Source organism: Carcharhinus amblyrhynchos, chromosome 12 (genome assembly GCF_965287045.1).
Source record: "Carcharhinus amblyrhynchos chromosome 12, sCarAmb.v2.hapA, whole genome shotgun sequence".
Classification (NCBI taxonomy): domain Eukaryota; kingdom Metazoa; phylum Chordata; class Chondrichthyes; order Carcharhiniformes; family Carcharhinidae; genus Carcharhinus; species Carcharhinus amblyrhynchos.
This window is the reverse complement of record NC_137335.1, coordinates 52,783,098-52,799,253: the sequence shown is the minus strand read 5'-3', so window position 1 is coordinate 52,799,253 and position 16,156 is coordinate 52,783,098. Positions and strand designations below refer to the sequence as shown.

At 42.0% G+C, this 16,156-nt stretch overlaps 1 protein-coding gene across 1 annotated transcript in view; it reads left to right on the top strand.

Moving 5' to 3' along the window:
- Positions 1-16,156, top strand: part of ush2a (Usher syndrome 2A (autosomal recessive, mild)) — an 815,153-nt gene that overhangs the window by 94,317 nt on the left and 704,680 nt on the right. Inside the window, exons 5-7 of the mRNA XM_080200528.1 lie at positions 4,885-4,948; positions 5,129-5,423; positions 12,043-12,230. Coding sequence (XP_080056654.1) covers positions 4,885-4,948; positions 5,129-5,423; positions 12,043-12,230 — 547 coding nt within the window. The remainder of the gene's footprint in view (positions 1-4,884; positions 4,949-5,128; positions 5,424-12,042; positions 12,231-16,156) is intronic.

Sequence of the window (16,156 nt, the reverse complement as noted above, 5' to 3'; positions counted from 1 at the left end):
GAACAATTGGCCATAGAAATTGCCAGGGTTCCTGAACAGGGGTCTGTTGGCAATGGTGAATCATATAATAAAAGTGATGTTGAGAATACCTTGATGTATTAATGGTGGAGGTCGTGCTGTCACTTCACTGAGCACCGGATACATTAGCATGACTGAGAATGCAACGATGGGGTTGGTAGAACTTGATTAAATACAATGGTGTGCATCAGAGGCTGCTTTCCCAATGAGAAAAGCTATACTTAAATAACTCTTTTCGTGTCTCATGCAGATCCCAGTTTTGATTGCTCACCTCCTCCTCCCCAGGCCAGATTAACCCTCAAGCAGGAGAAGGAAGAAATGTCTGAGGACACTCGCATCCCATTAGCCCACCTCCCACCAACTCTGGGATTAGCACAATGGAGGGATTTGGCATGTGTGTAGAGTTGATGGCATAGGATGAGGAGCAGAGCACTAGAACGCAGGAGGGGGTGTCAGAGTCGAAGATATTTGTGCCTGTTCTCCTTTGGAGGAGGGAGGAGAGTCACAATGATGCCGCAGTGAGCAGGAACATGGAGCCTCTGGATTGACTTTTGGGGCATAGTATTTACCCAGTCAGAGGAAATCTGCAAAGCTCCCTGAGGCAGAGGGTTGCAAATGGAGGAGTCCATCATGATCTCCAGATTGTCTCTAACCCTAACCACATGAGCCCTGACTTTGAGAAATTGGCTACTCTCTTAGAAAAAAATATGCAGCAGTACTTTGTCTGGATGCAAAAGCATCATTTTGGCAACGAGAGGCTGCAAGCATCCCTTGATAGCCTCTATCTTCTGACTGTCCTCTGAATGTTCATGTTGATTGGCTTTTGTGGTCTCTTACGTGCAAGGATGCCATGCCCATCTTCTATCTTTCTAACCACGAAGAACAATGCACCCTTCTCAAGCACAAATTCTTCCTGGCACTTTGGTGCATGAATCAGTAGGGACAGAAGCAATTATCCTACAAGTCCATCAGCCCAATCCAAACCCTTGACCACCACCACCTAGAAAGACAGGGGAAGCAGATACATGGAGCACCATCACCTGCAAGTTCCCACCCAAGCCACACACCATCTTGACTTGGAAATATATTACCATTTCTTCATTGTTGCTGGGACAAAATCCTGGAACTCACTACCAGCAGCACTGTGGGTGTACTTACATCACATGAACTGCAACAGTTCAAGAAGACAGTTCACCTCCACCTTCTCAATGGCAATTAGGGATATTCAAAAAAATAGTGGCCTCATCAGCGATGCCCACATCGCATGAAAGAACTAAGGAAGAAAACTCTTACTTCCTTGGCTTGAGGCAAGACAGTGGTACCAACTTTGTGTCAATTCTGGGGCTGCGAAGATAAATTTAAAACTAATGCCACATGGGTACTTGCAACCCTTTAAAGGGGTACCCTAGCTATCTAAAGAAATGTACAAATTTTACACCTGTTCTTCATAGGTCTACACTACACACTTCGAGTTTCACACTCCCAAGCTACCAAAATCCAACTTGACTGGAGACAGCTGATGATTGAAATGACTGGCTGCCTTATGTGAACCATGCACGCATAAAACATGACATGTCCCATTTCCTCCCCTGTAAAAACGGGAAGTGATATGATGGAGGTCGGGACTTGTGATTTCCAGACTCAACCACCATTTTCACCACAGTAGAGAGGATCTCCATCATATTGACAATCTTGACCAAAGAGTGACAAAGGCAGAAGAGATAAAGCGAAGGTAGAACCAACACAAATACATTCAAGACAGCTAGGAGAGAGACACTATAGGTTGGATTTTACAGCCGCCACTAAGTGTGCTTTTGGCCAGGAGGCACGTGAAATATAAGGGATGGTAAAATCCACTGCCTTCTTGCCCACTGCTTTCCTACTCACACTGGACTTGGTGCTCACTGCTATGTGTTGGCAGGTTCTGAAATTGACAGCCTGGCGACCATTTTAGAATAATGAATGGGCAAGTCAGCTTGTTACCAAACCAGTACTGTTTGGTACCAATCTGCCCGTACCATACATGGTTAGTGTGGACAGGTGGACAGGAGTGGGGAGTCTGATTTAGAAATCTTCTAGAAAAACTAAGAAAGAGGGCAGGGCACAGTGTTTGGAGTGGCACCCTCCTCCTCCCTTGTCCTCCCCTCCCACTCACCACTCCCATCTTGATGGCTCCCTGCCTGGCCTCCAAAACCTGATCCCCCATCCAGCTTATCCGCCTCTCCAGGCCACTCAATCCCTCCCCGCCCAAAAAGATCTGACTTACCAGGCTCTGGCATCCATCTATTCTTCTCTTTGGGGTTTCCTTGCAGTCCTAGCAGTGCCTGTTACTCAGTCCTGGCAATGGTGGAATTGCTGGAATTGCCATACAATCAGATTGGCTGGCAGCTCTTGAGGGCGGGACTTTGTCCCACCCAGTGGCAGAAGTCCCACTCGGAGTCATGCTTGTTTTTGGGTCCATCAACGACCAGTTAATGCTTGCAGCAAGGGGATGTGGATGGTGTGGTTGGATGCAGAGGGCTGGCCAGCAATATACGAAATTCCACACAGTATTTTCAAGCTTGGCATACACAACACCATGGGAGATTTGCTAATTATATACCAAAGTCTTGCATCAAGAACACTAACAGCAGTCAGCCCTCTACCACCACTGGTACAGGCACTATGGAAACCATATTCTCAAAAAACAATGACAGCTGGAATACATCTGGCATGTGTGTGTAGGTGCATGTGTGATGTTAAGCAGCTCCTCCTGTTTACTTGGCACACTTTTTTGGACACCAAAGGGCCACTTAATACCCTTTTTAAATCACTCCAAGTTGGACTTGCATAATGAAAAGCATAGGAATATATAGGTTTATGTTTTTGACTTATTTTTGCTGATATGGAGCTAGTGGAAGATATTCTTCTGCATTTGAGGTTGCAGCTGTGGCTCAGTTGGGAGCGTTCTTGCCTTTGAGTCAGAAGGTTGCATGTTCAAGTCCATTCCAGGACTTGGGCTCAGAAATCTAGGCGACCACTCCAATGCAATACTGAGAGAGTGCTGCTCCATTGGGGGTTCTCTCTATTGGATGCTTGCAACAAGGGGATGGGGATGGTATGGGTAGATGCAGAGGGTTGGTGAGCAGTACATGAAATACATGGATAAGATAGCTGGGAGAGCAGGTTAAACTTCTGCCTCTCAGGGAGATGTATAAGATCCCATGTCACTATTTCAAAGAAGAATAGAGGAGTTCATCTTATTGTCCTAGCCAATATTTGTCTCTCACTCAACATTTCTAAAACAGATTATATGGTCATTACACATTGCTATTTGCAGGAGCTTGCTGTGTGAAAATTGGTTGTCACACTAACTACATTACAATAGTGAAAGTGACTCCACTTCATTGGTTGTAAAGCCTTTTGAAATATCCAGTGATCATGAAAGACATTAAATAAGTGGAAGTTTTTCAAGGGAATGGTGCTGGATCTTGATAAGGCAGCCAGGAAGATTGGTTGATCTGACAAGAAACTGCCTGCTTCAGTAATGGGTCCATAGTTGTAGTCCCTCTCAGCTTCCATTACTTGGAAGCGAAACACTGTGCAAAGGGAGGAAGAGGAAAATGGGTCTTAATAGAAGGTCCCAAGACCCAAGAATTTCTAAGGATTTTCCTACCTCCATCTCAAACAGGAAGAGTGCTTATATTTCATTGAGGTGGATACTAAACTTAGTCACCTCCTGCAAACCAACCTGCAGCTGCACAGTCGAATCAGTCACTGAGAAGTCACTGTCATCCTCAAATTCTATGCCAGTGGGTTCTTCCAGGTAAGAATGGGTAGCATTGGCAATATCTCACAGTTTATTCACTATCCATCATTGCATCAAGGAAGTTACGGAGGCACTGTTTGAAAAAGAGTGCACTTCCTTAGCTTCTCACTGACCAGAGAGAGACAGGAAAATAGAGAAAGAGAATTTGCTGGCAAGATTCTCAGAGATGCAGGGTGTAATTGACTGCATGCATGTGGCTCTACAGGCCCCACATGTTAATGGGGAGTTGTTTTGTAACTGCAATGGCTATCACTCTAGTAGCATTTAGTTGGTAGGTCATCATGCCTGAGGGATTCCCTCAGTGAGTGTATGTTATCCTAGCAACAGCTGCAAAGTATTCATCCTGTGCTAGTCAGACATACCTACCATATTTTTCCCACCCCTGGCAATCAGTACATAGATGCTCAGGGGTAAAGGATGCCCACTCTACACCTTACACCTGACTAATGATTCCCAATTACCACTGATCGTACATGGACAATGCACCCACATGCAGACATTGTGGAGAAACAATTGGTGTGCAGGATTTCCTGCAATGACTGGGGGAGATTTCCAGTGCTTGATGGTGATCCATGCCTCAGGTGCACAGAGGCCACCTTGGGAAAAAAAGAGGAGGAGGAAAGGAAAAGGTATCCACGACCCCTGTGCTCCAGACAGGCTGTCCATGGACAGTTACTCCCAAGTTGCTACCTTTCGATTAAGCTACCACATACCATTATAATGTCCCCTTGGCTAAATCCTCAAATGTGAGGACAGAAATGATAAAAGAACCAATCTACCATTGGCAATGAACAAACATCTACCAAGAATGTACGTAGGAGAGAAAGGAAAGGCATTCACTCCTAATGTTTGTTGAAGAGGTTTTCAACTCCTATCTTAATTGGTTGATAACCTGAGTTGCAAACCATTGGCAATAAGGTTTGTTACAGGATAAAACCATTAAGAACTCAATCATTTACACTAAACCTTCCCATAATAAACCTAACCTAGAGTTCTACCCTTGCCTATGTGACTAATACCTTTTAATCATATTGACTTTTTTGATGACTATTTCACAGGCTCTGAACAGTTCACTGGTAGAATGCAAGATTTACGGTTCTATCAAACAGCTCTTACAAACAGGTAAATACATCTCCGTAGTTTCTTCAGTGCTGTCTTATCATTGACATTAACATTTGATCAAAAAGGTGAATCAATAAGGTAAATGCAAAAAGCCTTTTGAATGAGATTGCATGCTATGTGATTTATTTCACCTTCTGAATTTGTATTTGTTTTCTTTTATTGTTGGCTTTTATTTGACAGAGAAATTCATGAAGTGTTTTCTGGTAAATTACCATTCATACGCACCCAGACAAATTGTCGCTGCCCAGGGACCCATCCACGAGTACACCCACTTGTCCAAAGGTACTGCATTCCAAATGGCGCTGATGATACAACCAATGACCGAGTGCCTCGATTGAATTTGGATAGTCATCCGTTAGATTACATCAATGATGAGGACATCGGGACGTCATGGGTCTCCTTTGTGTTCACTGACTTAGCTCAGTTGGATGATGGAGTCAGCATAACTATTGATTTGCAGAACGGACAATATGAGGTAAATGGAGTAATGTCAGTTTGAAAAGACAACCTTAATTTTAAAACAATGAAAATGTTGAAATAATTGAATGTATGCAATAAAACAATATTATGTTGAAACAGTGAGTGTCAAGTATACCACAACCTGTTGGCTTTCATTCTGCTGGAGGGAGAATAAAGAGTACAATGGTTCATCAGACTGATTCCTGGAATGGCAGACTCACATGTGAAGAGAGACTGGATCGACTGGGCTTGTATTCACTGGAAATTTAGAAGAACGAGAGGGGATTTCGTAGAAACATATAAAATCCTGATGGAACTGGACAGGTTAGATGCGGGAAAAATATTCCCAATATTGGGAAAGTACACAACTAGGAGTCACAGTCTAAGAATAAGGGTTAAACCATTCAAGACTGAGTTGAGGAAGAACTTCTTCACTCAGAGAGTTGTGAACCTATGGAATTCTCTACCATAGAAAGTTCTTGGGGCCAGTTCATTACATATGTTCAAGCGGGAGTTGGATGTGGCTCTTGCGGCTAAAGAGATCAGGGGGTATGGAGAGAAAGCGGGAGTGGGATATTGAAAGTGCACGATCAGCCATGATCATATTGAATGGTGGTGCAGGCTTGAGGGGCCAAATGGCCTATTTTCTGCACCTATTTTCTATGTTTCTATGGTAAATGTGTGAAATGAAAGAACTGGCCCTGAAAGTCCTCAACATTGACTCCAGGCTCCATATGGTTTCATGGCATCAGGTCAAACACAGACAAGGAATCTTTTGTGGGTAACCACCAATTTGTGTCCCTAAACTGATGAATCAGTACTTCTCCATATTGAACCCCATGGAGAAGAAGTACTGTGGGTCGCAATGACATAACACTATACTCTGCATGAGGGGATTTCAATGTCCATTGACAAAAGTAGCTCTGCAGCATCACTATTAAGTGAACCGGCTAAACACTCCAAAACACTTTTGTCAAACTGGCGCTGTGGCAGGTAATGAGGAAACCAACCAGAAGGGAAAAAGCCTACATGATCCAGTTTTCGCCAATTGATCTGTCACAGATAGCATTGGTAGGAGTGACAGTAGACAGTCCTGGTGGAGATCAAAGACCTACCTTTACACTGAGGATGCCCTCCATCATGTTATGTGGCACAACTACTTTGCTAATGGATAGATTCAGGACAGATCCAGCAGCTGAAAACTGGCCATCCTTAAGTGTAGCTCCAAGAACATTCAAGAAGCTTGACATAATTCAGGGCAAAACCACACACTTGATTAACATTTCATCCACCACTGTAAAAATTCATTCCCTCAACCACTGATACACCAAGGTCGTTGTGTGTACTATCTACATGATGCATCTCACCAAGGCATTTTTTGACAGCACCTTCCAAATCTGTGATCTCTGCCAGCAAGAAGGTAAGGGCAGCAGAGGCATAGGAACATCACCACTTTCCAGTTTCCTTCCAAGTCACCGATCATACTAGTTTGGAATAATAAATAAAGATTGCTATTCTATCATTGCCACTGGAACTCCTTCTGTAAATGCACTGTGACAATACCTTCACCACACAAATTGCAGCAGTTCAAGAAGATGGCTCAGTACATTCTCATGAATGATTAGGGATGGGCATCAAATGCTGATCTTGCCAGAGCCAATTATTTTTTTAAAAAGTCCTTGGTTAGTTACACGATTTCTATTGGAATATCTCCTGACAGATTCCAGCCTGTGTTCCAAATTAAAGATGGCCACTCATTGGTGCAATAAATAATGACTTTCCAATAGAACTATACTGCACCGCTTTCAGAAGAAAAGAAAGGCAGAGGGAAAATCAGAGTGTAAAGTTTATTTGATTGCCCTAATGATCAGAGGTCCACTTACAAGACTAAAGAAGACAATGTTTTGGGCCATTTGTAGTTATATGATTGAGGAATGCCAATAGTAGTGGAGAAGATTCAAGGGATCAGAATTGAAATCGTGATGAGATTGCCTGTGCTGATTACATACCTTGTTACAGATCCTTGCACTGAGAAGAATTAGAATACATGTTGGTTTATCAGGTACTTATCTTGATTGAATGACTATAAGTCTAACAAACATCAACTGGTGCTACTTTGTCCTTGTCCCTTTCCTCCATGGGGAAGTTGACATAGGGAAAGGGTCGGGCTAACTGAATAACTCTCTGTTGGTTCGGAATTCTTGTTCTTTGGCTTCAGTTGTGATTTGATGTGCCTATGCCTGCAGAATCAAGCCCCATCTACTGATCCAGGCCGCCTTTCTGGCCTGGATCTCTCAGAAGGAGCTTGCAATCTTTTATCAGAGGAACTTGAAAAGCCTTCATTTTAGTAGGCAGTCAAAGATTGAAATCCTCTATTTTTGTGAGGGGGATCGCACCCTCAACCGTCCCCCCACTTCGCCCTTTCCCCCCTCCCCCAACCTTGACTTCTGCCTCCCTGCGGTTGGCTGGCTGACACTTATATTTGAAGGTTTCTTGCCTGGTGATTTGGCTCAGATGCAGCTCCGCACCACTGAAAATCTGCTCTTGCAAACTTCTTTTCCTGACCTTACAGACTGCCAAAATCAAGTCTCCATTGATTTTCCAGCTCCCTGTCTATCCTGTTAAACTGAATTACAGCAATAAAGTACATAATAATCTGAATTCTCTCAAATATGCCAAAATTTAAGATGTAAGAGGATTCTGAAGTTACAGAATGGGATATTTGTCTTTGCATTGTCACATGATCACAAAACTGAATTATACTGAAACTTAAAAAGACCAGAATTCTTAGATCTTCGTTTCTAACTCAACGTGAAGGTGGTCGAATCCAAAACTAATGCCCGAAGAAGACTTCAAATTATTCTGTTGCAAACAAAAATACGTATGCAGTAGACTCAGTAATTTCTCTAAGTTGTGACGTATTTCAGATGACTCCAGAATTGTACATAAATGCAAATAGATTTTTTATAATGTTATGTAACTTCAATTTGTGATTCAAATATGCTATGGAGTTATAAGTTGTTGGATGTTTTGGCCTGTGAATCTCTCCCTACCTGTTAAATTCCTTATCTTGGCTGTGGCAACTAGGGAAGCACCAAAGAGAGAAATGACACATTCCCATAATAGAATAGATCACTTGCAACCATCTTTTTGGCAGTTGATAAAAGTACAACTCCTGTCTGATGTCAGTGGACCCTTGGAAGGCCGGACTGGAAAATCTCAGCCAGTGCTCATAGAAACGTAGAAGAATAAGGGCACGAGTAAACCATTCAGCTCTACGAGCCTGCTCCGCCGTTCAATATGATCACAGCTGACTTTCTACCTCAGCATCATAATCATACGTTCTCCCCGTACCCCTTGACACCTTTAGATCCTAGAAATCTATTTATTTTCTTCTTAGCTGTATTCAGTGACTTGGCCTCCACAGCCTTCTGTGGTAGAGACTTTCATAGGTTCACCACACTCTGAGTGAAGAAATTTCAGTCCTAAATGGCCTACCCTGTATTCTCAGATTATGACTCCTTGCTCTAGACACTTCTAGCCAGGGGAAACATCTTCCCTGCATCCAATCTGTCCAGCCTGTCAGAATTTTATATGTTTCAATGAGATTCTCTCTTATTCCTGTAAACTCCAATGAATTCAGGCCAAGACCCTCTTCATATTATAACCCTGCCATTCCAGGAATCAGTCTGGTGAACCTTCACTGCAGCCCTTTGATGACAGGTATATCCTTTCTCAAGTAAGCAGACCACAACTGCACATAATACTCCAGGTGTGATTTCACCAGGGCTGTGCACATATATGTGCTCTCATCCTCTCATAATGAAGGCCAACATACCATTTGCCTTCCTAACTGCTTACTGCGCCTGCAAATGGAGCTGGGTTATTGCAAAATAAACCTTCCACTATGACAAAAATGCTGTAAGTCCTATTACAACAAATTGTTTACAGTTAAATGCCATATATGATGATGAACATATCTAGAGATGTGCGGGTTAGGTTGATTGGCCAGCTAAAAATTGCCCTTAGTGTCCGGAGATGCATAGGTTAGAGGGATTAGTTGGTAAATATGTAGGAATGTGGGGGTAGAACCTGGGTGGGATTGTGATTGGTGCATTCTTGATGGGCCAAATGGCATCTTTCTGTACTGTAGGTTTTCTATGATTCTTTCCATGATTCTATGAACATAGAAGCTCTGAATTTCCATGGGATTAGCGGTGCATTCCCGGTTTAATTTAATTGGGAATATGGTGTGTCAATAGGCAAGTCAATGATTGCAAACATAACCTCAGATATCTTGGAGAGGTGAGGGCAGGGTTAAGGAAATCCCTGATGCGAGATTTACCTTTCCCTCTGACGTTCTCTTCAATGTCATGGGCTGTTTGAAACAGACAGAACTGCTTTTCCTCCATACATCTCCTTCTCCCTTTAGATTCTCTGCAATCTCATTACTACTTCCACCCTGTCCCTTTTCCCTTTAAAACCGTTATCAACATGACCCACTCATTCTGACTGTTGCATTATCTCTGACCTCCCTTCGCTGTTTAAGGTCTTTGTATGCATTACCAGCACTCAGTATTGTGCTTATCTCCCCCATAATTCCTTACTTGAATCCCTCCATAATGATCTGTACCTGTGGCTGTGGTGCATTATTCTTCTTGCCTTTCTTACCTCCCTGCTGTTTTAACATGGTTAGCAATATTATCCTCTGCGATCTGCTTTCCACCATTGTCAAGCTACACGGCATTGCTCTGAGATAGCTTCACGTCTGCCTATCTGGACAAAACTAATGTCTATATTTCATATTTATGAAACTGGTATTCAAATTTCCCCCACCACTGGATCTCTCAAACTATTTGTATCCCTTTGTATTATTTATTTGATGTATTATTTATCTGTGGAGAAAATGTCCTCTGACACCTACGTTGGATGTTAAAGTGGAGTTCATGGATCTGAATCTACCATAATAGAAACACCTTATCTCACATAGAGATTATTTTTATTTAATCACTGATACAGGCATTAATAAAAAAGCCAATTGAACCTGTTCTGAAGTCTTCAGTTGTCCTAGTTGGCCAGACCAACTGGCGCCAAAAGCTTTTGAATCATTAGACATTCTTCTTTTTGTTAGATTAGGATGTGAGTGTGTTATACAGGAGCCTGATATAATTATGTTCTTATGTGCTTTGGGTCCTTCCTTCATGATCTTCAGATCTGCACCTCGATCATTGGTCTCTGAAGTCTGCCTATGCCCCTTATTGTTCATGGTTAGTAGATTTAGAAGGGTTACCTCATGGTGTCTCGTTACTGTTGTTCAGTGGTTATTTTCTCTCAAATCTCTACCTAGAACAATAAAATGGTTACAGCATTCTGGTCAGTTCCTCTGATTCCATAACGTGCCAAGAATTTTGTTCTTAGTTTGTTAGCTGCTTTTGTTATGACTCATTGGGTGGGATTTTACAGCCTTGCTCAGGCAAGACTGGAAATTCCTGCTTGAGGTTAATGGAAATTTCTGTTATCGGACCCTCATCCACACCAATTCTGTGACAGGCAAGGTGGTAGAGTTCCGGCCATCATATCTATTAATGCTATCTTTCTGTTTCTCAGCTTTTAAGTAATGTGGTTTACATTTCATTAAAGTTCTTATCGTAGAGATGTCTGAAATAGATTTTCTCTTCACTAGGATAGGTGACACATTTTTTATTTGAATGTTGAAAAACCTAAAACTGTTGCTTTTGACAACTGTTGTAAACTCTACAACTTTGCCACTAATAAGTTTCCCCCTTTGGAAATACAAGGCCCCAATATATGGCAGAAGAGGGAATGATCAAAGTATTTGTGGAAACCATTTTAACAATTGAGTGGCATGGTAGCTCACTGGTGAGCGCTGCTGCTTCACAGTGCCAGGGACCCGAATTTAATTCCCAGCTTGGGTCACCGTCTGTGTGGAGTTTGTACATTCTCCCTATGTCTGCGTGGATCTCTTCTGGGTGCTTTGGTTTCCTCCCACATTCTGAAAGATGCGCTGGTTAGATGCAGTGACCCAAACAGGTTCCAGACTGTGGGGACAAGGGGAATTTCACAGTAACTTCATTGCAGTGTTAATGTAAGCCTTACTTGTAACTCATAAATAAACTTTAAACTTTAAATTAGTATCTTTAGATGGTATGCCTCTGATATGTCAGAAATTCATGTAGTTAAATGGAAGATAATTTCATTCATACAGACACAGGAGGATGTTATCAACAATAGAAAATATCATATTTTCTTGCGTGAATAGATAACTGAAATTATAATGACAATTAGAGAAACAGGAAAAGATATTTTACTATCATAGTTGTTCTGCCCTGAAAATCGAAGGTAATCCCCAAACCTAGCCCTGGCCTTGACATTATTGGCCTTACTCCATGACCCTTGCAAGTCTGACTGACAAATCCCGTAAGGGATGGGGCCTAGGGCCCCACTGGTGATGTGGGGCCATTCAATGTTTAATGTGTCAGCTAACTTTTATGACAAGACAGTTTTATTAGATATGACATCACCATCAACACTGTTTCAAACATTAATAGCTCTAAAATGTTTGTTCATAAAATTAAGTAAATTTTTTGTTTCTTTCTCTGTTACATTGTTTGTAGGTATTTTATATTATTGTGCAGTTTAGTAGCCCTCAGCCAGAAGTTGTGAAGATTCAAAGGAAAAGGACCAGTGACTCTGAGTGGCTAGATTGGCAGTACTTTGCTCGAGACTGCCCAAGCATGTTTGGAATGGCCAATAATGGTCCCCTGGAACATCCAGATTCCGTGAATTGTCTTCAGTTTCCTCGGTATGTTTACATTCATTTCAGGACAAGAGTATTAGGTGTCCTCGATGAGGCTGCAGCCTGCATCCTTGTCCCAATAATTAACTTTCAAAACTGCATTAATATGAATAAAAATGCTGCACTTAGAACTACAGATTTATTTCACATGAAATATTATGATGTTGATTGTGCATTCTCATTGCTCTAGCTTTTCACAGGATATGATCTAGAAGAAATGCACATTAGAATGCTTAATTTGGCTCACGTGCGAAAACATTATGTGCTCCTTCAACTGTTACCATAGAAACATAGAAACCAGAAGCAGGAGTAGCCATTCAGCCCTTTGAGCCTGTTGCGCCATTCATTTTGATCATGGCTGGTCATCAAATTCAATATCCTGATCCTCTGTTCCCCGCCATATCCCTTGATCCCTTTAGCCCCAAGAGCTGTATCTAATTTTTTCTTGAAATCAGACAACATTTTGGCCTCATTTACATTGTGGTTGTGGATTTCAACACTTACCACCCTCTGGGTGAAAAAATTTCTCCTCACCTCAGTTCTAAAAGGTTTACCCCTTATTCTCAAACTATGATCCCTAGTTCTGGACTTCCCCAATATTGAGAAAATTCTTTCTGAAGCTACCCTGTCTAATCCTGTTTGAATTTTATAAGTTGCTATGAGATGCCCTCTCACTCTTCTAAACTCCAATGAGTATAATCCTAACCGACTTAGGCTCTCCTCATATGACAGACCTGCCATCCTAGGAATCAGCCTGGTAAACCTTCACTGTACTCCCTGTATAGCAAGGACATTCATCCTCAGATAGGGACACCAAAACTGCACACAATACTCCAGGTATGGCCTCACCCACACCCTATACAAAACAACCTTATCCCTATAGTCAAATCCTCTTGCTGTGAAGGCCAACATATCACTTGTCTTCTTTACTGCCCACTGTACCTGCACACTTACTATCAACGTGTTGTAAAAATCAGTCTGTTTTAACCCTTATACGGTGGACAGATAACTTTGAGTAGATGTCTTATTAGTACAAACAATATTTATTTAAACCCACACAATCAATAATCACCCACCCGACCAACAATAAGTTAACTTACAGAAAATACTAGAGTTCAAGTACAATACAAGACCTTGACTTAACTTTGGGTGACTGACTGACAAGTACCCAAACAGATATTGGCCTTTATCTGTGTGCTGGTCTTGGTAGTTGTCTGTGTAGTTTGGTCCTTTAGTCTGGTGTGGCACTCTGGCTCTGATCTTCTTTCCTCTCTTCCTTCTCAGGTGTAGTGGCTCTCTGTCGTTGTAGCTCATTCGTGGGGTCAGAGAGAGAGATTCCTGGTGGTGCAGCATCCTTTATACCCCATTTGGTTTCACGCCCTTTTTTTGGCCATTGCCAATCAATCGATCAGGAGTTGATCACCCTGATCGATAAGAGTCCAGTCAGGTGCTACCACACCGATCTCTGGGTGTATCCCCGGCGGCCATGCCTGTAGGTGTTGTAGGCACATAGGTCACATGCCTTCCTCCTAAATAAGGATTCACGGTGCCTTTACGTCTGGCACACAACCCAGTGTGACCAGAAAGTCTCTTTCATCCTGGAGATGGCCCATATCCTGTGTATTCAGTCATCAGGGTTGCAGCCTGTTTGTCTGTCTTTAAACTGCAGCCTGTCAGTTTAGTTTCTTGCCCAGTTGTCCCAGAGTGCTTTACAAAACGCCATTTTAGATGGCCTGTTTGGCTACAAACGACTGATGCAGGAGGCCTCCAAGGTTTCACAAGAACACAAGAAATAGGAGCAGGAGTAGGCCATCTAGCCCTTTGAGCCTGCCCCGCCATTCAATAAGATCATGGCTGATCTGTCGTGGCTCAGTTCCACCTTCCCGCCCTCTCCCCATAACCCTTAATCCCCTCTCTTATCAAAAACCCATCAACCCGCGTCTTAAAAATATTTAGCGAGGCAGCCTCCACCACCTCAACATGATGAGCAAAGAGTGATATTTTCACATGCATATAGAAATATTACTACTCCCAGCCAGAATAGGAATGATTGAGTGATTGCCTCTTTGATCACACCTGAAGACCACTGCAAGTGGCCTGATTGATTTTACACACATTATCTAACTATCCTCTTACTCATTACATTTTTCTGGAGAAAATATTCTGCTTTCATTGGGAGAAGTGGCTGCAGTTTTGATTATGGGTGCCTTGAGTATCCACCTCTCTCAATTTACAGCCATTCAAGTAACAATCTGTTTTCCTATTATTGCTACCAAAACGGATAACTCCATATTTATCCACATTATACTGCATCTGTCATGCACATGCCCACACACTCAGCCTATCCAAATCATGTTGAAGTATAGAACATAGAACATAGAACATTACAGCGCAGTACAGGCCCTTCGGACCTCGATGTTGCACCGACCAGTGGAACCAATCCAATGACCCTCTGACCTAAACTATTCCAATATTATTCATATGCCTATCCACTGACCATTTGAACACCCTTAAAGTTGGCAAGTCCACAACTGCTGCAGGCAGGGCATTCCACGCCCTTACCACCCTCTGAGTAAAGATTCTCTTTTTTTTACGGATGTCAGAGGTAGGTTCTTTACTCAAAGAACCTACCTCTGACATCCGTTAAAAAAAAAAGACCTCTGTATTCTCCTCATAGCTCACCCTTTTGTATCATCTGCAAATTTGGAGATAATACATTCAAGTTCCCTTTTCCAAATCATTAACTTATACTGTGAGCCCTAGCACAGATCCCTGCGGAACCCCACTAGTCATTGGCTGCCAATCAGAAAAAGACCCATTTACGCCAACTCTTCGCTTCCTATCTGCTAACCAACTTTCTATCCATCTCAAGACATTACCTGCAGTCCCATACGCTTTAAATTTACATAGTAACCTTGTCAAAAGTCTTCTGAAAGTCTAAATAAACCACATCGACTGATTCTCCTTGGTTAATTCTGCTAGTTACATCCTCAAAGTATTCCAATAGATTCGTCAAGCATGATTTTCCTTTTGTAAGTCTATGCTGACTTTGGCTGATTATACCATTGCCTTCCAAATGCCAAGTTATGAAATTCTTGATATTGACTCCTGCAACTTCCCCAGTACCGACTTTAGGCTCATTGGTCTATAGTTCCTTATTTTCTCTCTACCTCCCTGTTTGAATAGTGGGCTTACATTAGCTATTCTCTAATCTGTAGAAACCATTTCAGAGTCCAAAGTATTTTGGAAAGTAGCCACCAATAGATCTACTATTTCCAGGGCCACTTAGTTAAGTAGTCTGGGATGAAGATTATCAGGACCTGGAGATTTATCCGCCTTAAATTCCATCAATTTCCTCAAAACCATTTATTTATTAATGCTGATTTCCTCCAGCTCCTCAGTCAAATGTTTCTCTCAGCACTTTTGATATATTATTCCCGTCTTCCCTTGTGAAGACTGAGGTAAAGTACAAATTTAATTCCTCTGCCCTTTTGTTATTCCCCATTATGAGTTGTCCCATTTCTGCAAGGGGCCTACATTTGTTTTTGTCAATCTTTCTCTCTTTACATATCTGTAGAAACTTTTACAGTTTTTATGTTCCCCGCCACCTTACTTTCATACTCTTTTTTCCTTCTTAATAAATCTCTTGGTCCTCCTTTGCTGAATTTTAAACTGCTCCCAATATTCAGGCCATTTGCTTTTTCTTCCCAACTTGTATGTTTCTTCTGTGAATCTGATAATATCTCTAATTTTCCCCTGTAAGCCATGGTTTGGCTATAATTTCCTTACAATCTTGCACCAACAGGAATAAACAACTTCTGGAGTTCACTTATTCATTCTTTAAATGCCTGCCGTTGCCTATCCATTGTATTTCCTTTCAGTAATGTTTCCCAGTCCATTGTCACTCGTCTCTAAGAATTCTCTCACAACTA